General features: G+C 33.0%; 1 protein-coding gene across 1 annotated transcript in view; it reads right to left on the minus strand.

Annotated features, from left to right (window-relative positions):
- LOC129942584 (sodium-coupled monocarboxylate transporter 1-like) overlaps positions 1–8,160 on the minus strand; it is a 27,909-nt gene extending 19,749 nt beyond the window's left edge. The window contains exons 1-2 of the mRNA XM_056051588.1: positions 7,960–8,160; positions 4,501–4,660 (exon numbers count right to left, since the gene is read on the minus strand). Of these exons, the coding sequence (XP_055907563.1) occupies positions 4,501–4,660; positions 7,960–8,144 (345 nt within the window). The 5' untranslated portion in view covers positions 8,145–8,160. The remainder of the gene's footprint in view (positions 1–4,500; positions 4,661–7,959) is intronic.
- Between the last annotated feature and the right edge of the window lie 3,834 nt (positions 8,161–11,994).

Genomic DNA, 11,994 nt, shown 5'->3' on the forward strand with positions numbered 1-11,994 from the left:
TTTTTTGGTAGGTTGTATATTCACCAATGTTACCTAGGAAATGTGAAGTTTGATACTGGTTGCATCTTCACCACAATAAGTAAATATTTTGTTACAAGAAGCGACTCACATGTAATATGTCAACAAATAGTAAGAGTAATTTGAGGAATTTCAAAAATGTTGACTCTACTGTTTTTTTTTTTTTTTTTTTTTTTATATCCGATGGAAATCTTCAAAAGACACTCGGTAAGAATCGGTACCGAGTAGTGTGGGACTCTTACCGCACTAAAACCACCGGTGAATCAGGACCAATCTATGAAAGATCGACAGATGATTTTTATTTCTTAATTTTTAAAATCGCATTGGGGGAAGTTTAAGGTTATAACACTTTCCCGTAGCTTTTAGCCCATCAGCTCATGAGGCTTGGTTCTTCTTAATCTCCGAACATTGTCTCGTACATTTAATACGGTCTCCATTTCAGAGTTAGTATGACTTTGCAGTCGCTGATTGTGTGATACAGCGTGTTTCTTAACCACTTCTGTAACCATTTCAATTTGAAGGTCACGATGTAGATCGCTATTTCTTATATACCAAGGGTCATTTATTATTCCACGAAGGACCTTGCTTTGGAATTTTTGGATGGGTTCAGCATTTGTTTTCTTTGTACAGCCCCATAGTTGGATGCCATATGTCCAAACCGGTTTCAATACTTGCTTATATAACATTAGTTTGTTCTGGATAGATAGGTCAGAGTTCTTTCCTATTAACCAGTACATTTTTCTGTACTTCAAGTTTAGTTCTTCTCTTTTCTTTTTGATGTGTTCTTTCCATTTAAGCTTTGCATCCAAATTCATTCCAAGGTATTTGGCAGTATTGGAGTAAGGTACTTCTGTACTGTTTATAAAAATTGGAACATTGTTTATGTTTTTGTTTGTAAAGTTTATATGCGTCGATTTTGTTTCGTTTAATTTGATACGCCATTTGTGCGTCCAATCACTAACTTTATCGACTGCATTTTGCAATTCTTGTGTAGCCTTCGTAACGGATTTATCTGGCACCAATATTGCAGTATCATCAGCAAAGGTGGCCATGATAGCGGTGATGTCCACTGGAATATCCCTTGTATATAACAGATACAGGGTTGGTCCTAGGACACTTCCTTGTGGTACACCGGCTTCAATTTTCTTAAGTTCCGAGTAATTTTGGTCGTACCGTACTCTAAAGAGTCGGTTCGTAACGTAGGATTTCAGTATTTCGTAGTACTGCCTGGGGAAGTCCCTATGCAGTTTGTACTCAAGTCCCAAGTGCCAAACCTTGTCAAAAGCTTGAGCAACATCTAAGAATACAGACGAGCATACTTGTTTTTCTTCAAGTGCCTTTTCCACAACATCCGTAATTCGATGCACTTGGTCTATCGTGGAATGTTTATTTCTAAATCCAAACTGATGGCTCGGAATTAGTCTTCTTTCTTCAATTATTTTGTTAAGCCTTTTAAGTAGCAGTTTTTCAAAAACTTTTGCCATGATTGGTATAAGCGATATTGGTCTGTAAGATGTAACTTCTGTTGGTGGCTTACCTTGTTTAGGTATAACAATGACTTCCGCAATTTTCCAATGATGTGGCACATATCTTAGTTTAAGGCATGCGTTTATTATAAATTGGAGTTTCTTGAAGGCTATAAGAGGCATTTCTTTCAGAACCTGAGGAGTTATAAGATCGTACCCTGGTAATTTTTTGTTTGACAACTTATGTTGACACATGCTTCTTACTTCTTTGAGCGTGACAAAAGGTTTCGTTTCTGTCAACAAACTGTAAGGGATCTGTAGCTGTGCTTGCTGGGAATGGCTTGAAAACATTCGCGAGATGTTCAGCAAAGAGATCAGCCTTTTGTTTCGGGTTTCCGATCCATTTACCATCTTGAGATTTTATCGGCGGGTTTTGTGTCTGAGGTCTTTTTAGGCGCTTAGTTGCTTTCCATAAGGAGTATTCTGTAGAAGCATATGTCGTCAGACTCTACAGCTAACGCAATTTAATTTTGTTCACTTTACATGTCAATTTTGTATATGTTTAAGCATTGAAGAACTAAATTTGTACATTTTGACTTACAGCAAGTGAAAGGGTATTTAAAATACGTTATACGTTATACGTTATACGTTATACGTTATACGTTATACGTTATACGTTATACGTTATACGTTATACGTTATACGTTATACGTTATACCTCAATATCATCAACATTCTTTCTTGGCTTGGACGGTTTTTTAAACTTCAAATACAAAAATAGTAATCAACATGAATGATAATGCCATAATCTATTGATTTCCGAAAAAGCTACTTTTAAATAGTTTTTTTTTTATAAATACTTATGCTTGTGAGAATATACCAACAACACACAAATAATGTGTGAAATAATTCTGTGGACAGAAAAGTCCGGCACGAATACCATAACTTGAGCGCCGGAAATTAATAACGGATTTTTGGATAGGATATAGTATATGCATATAGGAGGGTCTATCTCACTCCGTTTATAGAAGAAATACTTAAATTAAAAAGCAACGGCAACACTTAAAATAAAGTACTAGACAAATTTTGAACCAAAAGTCCGTTCTATAATCCAAAACTTAATGTAAATTATTTGTCACTAGTTTTTGAAAAATTCTGTATTTTAAATTGGATGTTACTTTCAATGGTCTTTTTTTCGTGTGTGGTCATTATGACCGTCAAAATAATGTCATCCTACAATTTGACGTGCAAAATAACTATCCAAGTTTGGAAAACCGTTCCATGAATCGCTTTTTATTTATATTTCTTTTCCACATTACAAATTTATAATTCCAATTCCTATTTTTTTGAGAAATTAAATTTCTGAACGTTCTTCCATTTCAAGCATTGAGGCTGGGATGCGACCTACACTGATAACTTCCCATCCCTTCTGTCTACTTGTCTTGCTTAAAAGTTTGCCTATATCTACTCGCATCAATTTTTACCAAATTTTCGTACTATCTTTTGTAGATTTTATTTTTTATGAAAAAACGGACTGTTAGATTTTTAAATAAAAATTACTTAATATTGAAAACAATATTTTCTGTAAAATAAAATAAGTTTGAAGCCAATATTATTAATTTTTAAAAAGCTATTTGAGCCGAAAGTAAATTTTTACCAAGTTTTAGTATTGTTTTTTTTTTAGAGTTTTATTTTTGTAAAAAAAAACTTTCAATTCGAATTTTTTAAAAATTTTACCAAATGTTGAAAACAATATTTCTTATAAGATAAAATTAGTTTGAAGCTATTATTTCAAAGTTTTTAAAAGATATTTGAGTCGAAAATCATTTTTTACCAACTTTGGTAAATTTTTTGTTCGGTTTTTATTTTTTGTAAAAAAACTGTCAATTCGATTTTTCTCAACATTTTTAAAAATGTTGAAAACAATATTTCTTATAAGATAAAATAAGCTTGAAGCCTAAATTTCAAGCTTTTGAAAAGATATTTGAATCGATATTTAATTTTTACGAACTTTGAGTAATGTGTTTTTTAGATTTTTTTTTATAAAAAAAACTGTCAATTAGATTTTTCTCAAAATTTTATCACATGTCAAAAACATTATTCTTCGTTGCACAATGTTGTTTTAGAGATGAAATAATGTTTCAGTCGTAAAATTTTGGAGATGACAATTTTTTTTTTCAGTTTTATTGATTTATAAAAAAAACCGTTATATTGATTTTTCTGCATCTTTCTGCCTTATTATCTGTATAACAAAATTTATTTGAAGTTAATATCTCTTCTGGTTCTTGAGCTATGGAGGACGAAAAAAACGTCGCGAACGTACGGACGTACGGACGTACGGACGTACGAACGTACGTACACACGCACGCACAGACATCTTTCTAAAAATCTTTTATTTCGACTCTAGGGACCTTGAAACGTCGAGAAATGTCAACATTTTCAATTTGACAAATCGGACCCATTACAATAACTTCCTATGGGAAGTTAAAAATCGGGCCTTTGGAAAAAGTAAAACCATTGCTGAGCCGAGTTCTAATAGATATAAGGGTCTAATAAAGCGAAGTTCTGTATCAAATTGAGATTAAAATCAGAGTTCTTATTAAAACTTGTTGAACAAATGAGTTAGAACTAAACCGAGATCTATTTTTTTTCAATAAACCTACTAGTTCTAGAGATTAGAGCTTTGTCAATAGGAGCTGTCAATTAAACTTCTAAAATTCCTTTAAATTATGAACTGTTGTGTTTTCTGAGCGACATTACTTCCTTTTACATCCACAAAATGTTAAATTTTTCCAATATCTCAAAATTATTTTGATTTTTGCGCGTCTTTTTTCACGGATAACAAGCATAATTTATTGATATTTATAACAAAATGTTAATGCTAATGAGAATGACAATAACAAATAACTATGAAAATTAATAAATTTAGAGGCAGAAAGGTAAACAAAATGTTGATAAGCTAACTATAAGCTAATGCATTTAAAATTAATTAATAATTTTAAGTCATAAAACTTACCTCATAAGTAGAAGTTAATTGTAAATTATAAAACACGGGCAGGAAAATGTACCAAGAAATGACTGCAGAGAAGCCAATCGTCACAAGGATAAATGCATATTGCGTTTCATATACATAAATCTCGGTTGGTGGGCCCAGCAATGATATGCCTGAAACAAAACTGAACAAAAAAAATGTTAGTATATTACAAATGATGTTAAGTTACCTCAAACTTTTTAATCTTGCGTGTTTATGAAAGGCAAACATCTTTAATGCTTCTTATTAATTTTTAGCAGCGTTTTTAAAAAAGATGAAAATGAAAATATTTAAAATGTCCGTTCACTTGAATCTAAAAAAGTCGCAGTACAAAAATATAACTTTTGGTTATTTATGGCCACATATGGACCCTTCGATATCGGCTCAATTATAATTCCTGAGTCGCTACTCCACACATTTATGTGATGAGTAGTAAGTAATGTACAGACATATATTATTCAAACTCATGAAACAATCAGTTTGAAAAGAGTGTTAATAACGCTGTAACCACAACATTTTAATATTTAGTATGAAAGAATCAGCAGTCATATTTTAAAATTACTTCAAAGTTTCTAAAACACTGTGTTGGCCCCCTCATGATCATTGATCAAGTTGCAAAGGCCTAAAAGACGTTTTCGTAAAAAAATTTAATTTTCTTGTTAACCCAATCTGGATGAAATGTTTCGTTTTTTCTCAGCACACGTCGTCATCGTTGGGAATTGCCCATACATATTTGAAAGAAGGATTCAGCACTCTATATCCATACATATATAACTGAAGATAATTGGGCAAGAGTCCTGTTTGAGTGAATCTTAGCCCAATGGCAGATGCACGAGGGGGGTCGTAGGGTCATGAAGCATCCCCCCATAAGGAATATTTTTTCTGTTTTCGTAATAAATTTCTTAGATTCAAAACAATCGTATTGCGCTAATGGATTCCAAAGCACACAGACTACACCATCCCCCAACTTCCAGATTTCTTTACCTTATAGATATTTCTGGATCAGCTATCGTGTTCCAGGCAGAACTTTTGGCTATAAAAAAAATTCTAATTTCTGACGTGATATCAACATCTGATATCCGTATTTTCTCAGATAGTCAGGCTGCTATCAAATTTCTGGACTTTGTCTCTACAAACTTTATAACAGTCCATAACTGTCGATCATCTCTAATGGAGATGGCACAACCGTTTAATCTTCACCTTTGCTGGGTGCCGGGCCATAGAGATATTCCAGGTAACTGTAAGGCAGATGAATTGCCAGGAATGGTACAGTGCAGCCCATCCTACCACGTTTGGCTCATACTTGCATACCAATCGCTACTTGTAAACTGTTGCTAATGTAAGACGCTATGAAGAAGGCAAACACCAGTTGGAACAACATCACCACATGTCAGATCACAAAAAACATCTGGCCAACACCAGATTTAAAACGTTCAAGGTGATTTCTATCTCTAAGCAGTTCGCATATAAGCTCGAGAATATGTGTCATAACCGGAACTTTCTAATACAAGGAAACAATTCTGCATCTTCTCTGCACATGGCCTTCTCTGGCTCAAAAACGCAAGAATAACCTAGGAGAGTTCTTCTTTAGCGACCTAAACGATGTTAATCGTATCAGCATAATCAGCCTCTCACATTTCGTCAGGGACTCGAACTGTGGGCCATTAAACTGGCCTAAATGTGTCCGTTTCCATCCATTTATATTTTTTTTTTTTTTTTTTTTATATTATACGCGCACTTAAGGGGATATGAATACCCTTATCATGATAAATCACAGTGCGAGCAATTAAGAAGGGAGGATAGGATTAGAAAGGAGATACCGATGCACATTGGTTTTGAATGTCTGAATATTGTAATGAGTGGGAAACATTGAGTCTGGTAAATTAACCGATACATTTTTTTAAATCTTTCAAAAATGTTTTCTTAATTTGGCTTCTTTCTACAAGAAGAACATATTTTGGTATTGATAACCTAGTAAAACCGATATTTTGTTTTACCACCAAGTAAAATGTATATTTATAAGCACTAAACAGCTGCATACTAAAAATATTTGTAAGACAAAATTGAAGAATTTTCCAACAAAAATTAGTTAATCTAATTTGAGAAATAAAATGGCATTTATATTTTTGAGAAAAACTTATTTTGCAGATACATTTTGGAAGTCATTAGCAAGATCCAGCGACCCAGTTTTGCATTTTGTTTCTTTCAAAATTGATGTTCTGTTGAATACAAAAACATTTAAGATCTTAAAAAAATAAATAAATCTACTTTTTAAAGTGAAACTGATTTTGGATGCTCTAAAACTGAGATTTAAACACGAATTTAAATAATAGAACTGTCCCAAAAACAGCAAAAGTAAAACTTTTGTTAAACGTATGGCTATTTGAAAAACATTGTGCACGTTTCATATCTATCGATATAAAAACTTTGAATCTCTTGAAATTTGAAGTAAAAAGAGATTTTGAAAAGTGTAATTTGTGAGTGACCCTCAAAAGATTCTTCCCAACTTATGTTTTTACCTTTATTTGTTATTATTAAATTTTTAAAGAAAGTGTTTACTTGAATGCACCTATTTCCTTAAATTAAAGAACCATACATTTTTCTCTCTACATTTTTTAAGTTTTGTTGACTCTTGTAAGATCATAATATTTTCTAGCATCTACGAGTAAGCAGAGCAGACTGGTAATAATAGCCTCCCAAAAACTGAGTTAAAAAACGCCTAAAAAAGCCCGACAATTCTTCATATCAGATCCTCTTTCATTTCTGAGTTTTTAATTTTTGTAAAGTTATTCGCGTTAATAGAAATGGAAACGAGAAAATATATATATTATTTTTGGAAAAAAATACGTTTTAAAACAATTTCTTACATTTCTGCTTGAAATGCATCAAAAATCCTTTAAATTATTGTGTTTAAGCTATTAAATATTACATATTTTGAAAACCGATGGAATCTTGGAATTCTTTCATATGTAGAGAGTCGTCCAAATTAAATAGTCAGACCATACCTTGCTGGACAACAGTGTTCTAAACTAATTTTATAATTTTAATAATAGTCACTTTAGCCCTTGAAATTTTTTAAGAAAATTACAGAACATTTTTAAGCGGCGGTGAGTAAAAACTTATTTATATGCTAAGTGTGTGACACCCTCGCTCCCTTATAAAAAGTCTGGATCCGCCCTTGTCTTAGCCGAAACAAGTTTATCAGATATGTTTTCTAATTGTAAGATATTCCACTACAAATAATAAGATATATTAAAAAAAAAATTGTGTATCAACTTTATTGAATGATATTGGTACATTGGCAACTCTCACTTTTCCATTAATAGATATAAACAATAAGAAGTCAGGTTCTATTGGTAGCATCACACAATAGTTTAAGAAAAGCTAAGATTCGAGTTCAGACTTATGATATATGTTGGTAATATTTAAGAAAATAGAACTTACCTTGAAACCACAGACAACGACACCGGAAACACTTTCATCTGTCTTCCACCCACCAAATAATCCAGAGCTTCAGAACCTCTTCGACGGTCAGGGCTTTTTCGTTTGCCTTTTTTTTCTATAAAACCGTAATAGAACCCGATAACTGCACAAGCAACCAACATCGTTACAAAAACAAAATAATCCATCCAACCGAAATGTTGCAAAGATATTTGAGTTGATATTTATTGATTAAAAAAACAGCTGTACATCAAGATTGACTTATAAATAGGACAGGATATAATACAATATTTATTAACGATAATGCAAGTATGCAAACACTATGTTGAAAGCAATTGTAGCAAACTATTAATAATTTATTCAATAACAATCAATTAAAAACAAAATTAAAAATTAAAGTCGCAAGATGAAGAAATTACAATAATTACAAAAAAGTTACATCAGTTCAAATTTGAGAAATATTCAAAACAAAGTTGATGAAACCTTCTATGTTCGATTCAAGACCTCATGTGACTGGGAAGATTATTCCACAGTCTGACAGCATAAACGAAAAATTGCCTCCGTGATGTCAAACAGGTAAACCTGGAGGAGCGCAACAAGGTAAAACGATTTGAAGAGCAAAAATCAAGCTTATTAAACAAATAATTTGGAGTCTTGTTAAAAATTAGTTTGAAGAGAAGCAAACAACACCGATATTTAAAAAAATCTTCCAAGTTGCGATTTAAAAGTTGACGAGCCTGAGACGAAACGTGATCGCATCTTCGGAGGTTGAAAACAAACGAGCAATGGCATTGAATGCTACCTTTAGCTTTCGAAGCGAGTTGGAGTCAGGATCTGCAAATATCTCACACCCATACGTTACTATTGGGATAATAAGTGATTTAACCAGCTTTAATTTAACTTGAGCAGGCAGAATTGATCTAGTAACAGATAGTCCTCGGAGGGAAGCATAAATTTTAGAAATAACAGTATCGATATGGGTGTCCCACGTTAGCCTACTGTTGAAAGTTATACCTAGGTTTTTTGCGTTTGTGACGTATTCGATTTGGCAGGCGTTCAAGTAAAGGGGTGGAAAATTATTTTTACATATTGGAATAGCTTTTGTTTTTTCTGGATTCAAGGTGCTTGCTATCTCTAAGCAGATCGCATATAAGCTCGATAATAGGTGTCATAACCGGACACTGTCTAATAGGAAAGCACGCCATGCGGCTAGGCTTATTCTCAAATGACTTTTGCAGAAGCTGTATATGGACGAGGAAGAGTAGGAAACAGTGCTTCACGTTCTCTTACAAGCCCTGCGATCGCTCAAAACGCAAGAATTATTTAGAAGAATTCTGCGTTAACGATCTAAATCATATTAGCATAATCAGCCACTCACGTTTCGTAAGGCACTCAAACTAGTTTTATTTAAGCTAAGAGCTTAGGAGGCCATTAAACTGGCATAAGTGTGTCGTATTCCATCATGGACAACCTCTTTAAACTAACCTAACAATATTTTTTGAAACTCAAGTTTTTGATACACAAATTTAAAAAAAGTTTGAAAGTTTGAAAAGTGGTAAATTAGCTGAATCATAAACCAAAAAGCAAATGGTTACCTATATGGCTTTTGGTTTTTGAGAAAATTGCAAATCAAAATAAATAAAAAAGAGGTTGGGACGTGGCCCACATTGATATCATCCCATCCTGACTGTTGATTTGTCTTGCTTCAAAGGATTGTTGGTTTTCGTGTTTTGTTAAAAAAGGTGTCAGTTGAATTATTTAAATATTTTTAAATTACCAACAATATTTTGCATATTATGATGAAATAGTTTGATATCAAAATCGGATGGCGCAAAAGTCCGTTGAAAACTAGGGCCTAATGACTTACAACTCTCAACCATTTCTGTGTGAGAGTACTGTTGTCAGGGATGGAGGGGACCTGCAATTTTAAGCCGTATCCAAACGGCTTATTTTAGAAAACACTTTTCATGACAAGAATTTTTTGATATTTGATATTTATTGATTGACTTATAAATAGTACAGGATATAATAAAATATTTATTTGTAGCAAACAATTAATAATTTATTAAATAACAATCAATTAAAAACAAAATTAAATATCAATATCAATAAAAAAAAAAAAAAAGTTACCTCAGTTCAAATTTGAGAAATATTCATAACAAAGTTGATGAAACGTTTTTTGTTCGATTCCAGACCTCATTTGACTGGGAAGATTATTCCACAGTCTGACAGCAAAAACGAAAAATTGATGTCAAACAGGTAAACCTGGCGGAGCGCAACAAGGTAAAACGATTTGAAGAGCAAAAATCAAGTTTATTAAGCAAATAATTTGGAGTCTTGTTAAAAATTAGTTTGAAGAAAAGCAAACAACACCGATATTTAAAAAAATCTTCCAAGTTGCAATTTAAAAGTTGACGAGCGTGAGACGAAACGTGATCGTATCTTCGGAGGTTGAAAACAAACCGAGCAATGGCATTGAATGCTACCTTTAGCTTTCGAAGCGAGTTACAGTCAGGATCTGCAAATATCTCACACCCATACGTTACTATTGGGATGATAAGTGATTTAACCAGCTTTAATTTAACTTGAGTAGGCAGAATTGATCTAGTAACAGATAGTCCTCGGAGTGAAGAATGCATATTTTGGAGATAACAGTATCGATATGGGTGTCCCACGTTAGCCTACTGTTGAAATTTATCCCTATGTTGTTTGCATTTAAGGCATATTCGATTTGGCAGGCGTTTAAGTAAAGGGGTGGACAATTTTCAGGGTGGGGTTTATTTGAACTTATTGGAATAGCTTTTGTTTTTTCTGGATTAAGTAAAAGTTTATTCCTAGTTGACCAATCGAATATTGAGCATAAATCAATGTTCATTTTTTTATCGCATCTTCAATCATACCGATAGGAAAGCTAATATATAATTGTACATCATCAGCGTAGATGTGAAACTGGCAGTAAGATAAAACAGATGGCAGATCATTAATAAATATAGAGAACAGTAAAGGACCAAGGATAGATCCTTGAGGAAGACCTATATTGGCAGGAAGAAACGAAGACATTTTACCTTTACACGATACGGCTTACATGCGATTAGTCAAATACGAATAAATAAGATTTTTAGTTGTGTCAGAAAAATGGAAATAAGTCGTCAGTTTATCACAGAGAAGGCTAGAGTTAACGCAATCGAATGCTTTGGAAAAGTCAAGTAGGGTTATCACAGTTGTATAATTAGAGTCTAAAAAACTTTTAAAAGGGCTGAGATGCAGCTGAATCCAGATGTAAATCCCGTCATTATGAAGGTGTTGACAATGTGGGTTATGTAAGGAAGTATGAAAGGAAGAAGGATTTTTAAAAAGTCTGGGTGTATGTTGTCAAGTCCAGTTGATTTGGATTTAATAGAAAATATTGCTTAACCTACTTGATATTCATCTACTGAACAAACAGAAAAAGCATCGACTCTATCGTTTTCCGAAACACTAGATTGCCCAGTTGGGAATTGGGTTGGGGGGGGTAGAGAACTTTCGATTCAACTCCTCTAAATCAATATTATCATCGGAAATAGAAGAATTACTCTTAAACCATTGCTCTTGACTTCTTTCCAAAAATACTTGGAGGAACGATTTAAGTTGAACCTGTTGTTATAAAAATTGTATTTAGCGGATTTTATTAATTTAGTAACAAGGTTCCGAGATGTTTTGAATTGCCGAAGGATTTCTACGCAACCAAATCGTTTCCAACGTCGGTATGAAACGTCTCTTGTTTTCATAGCATTAATGATCTCAAGAGAAAGCCAGGGACAACTACGCGATCTAATTTGACGAGTTTTAATTTGAACGTGTTTATTAAAAAGGTAAGTAATTGCAACGGTAAGACATTCAATTTGATTATCAAGCAATAAACCATCGGTCGACAAAAGAACGATTACCTTGAGTTTTCTTATACTTATAATTCTGGCAAATACTATTTTGGTAAGTTTGTCTGTGGATGAGATGAAGTTACAGAAATTATGATTAAATAAAACCAATCCGCTCGATTCG

The sequence above is a fragment of the Eupeodes corollae genome, chromosome 1 (genome assembly GCF_945859685.1).
Source record: "Eupeodes corollae chromosome 1, idEupCoro1.1, whole genome shotgun sequence".
Lineage (NCBI taxonomy): Eukaryota > Metazoa > Arthropoda > Insecta > Diptera > Syrphidae > Eupeodes > Eupeodes corollae.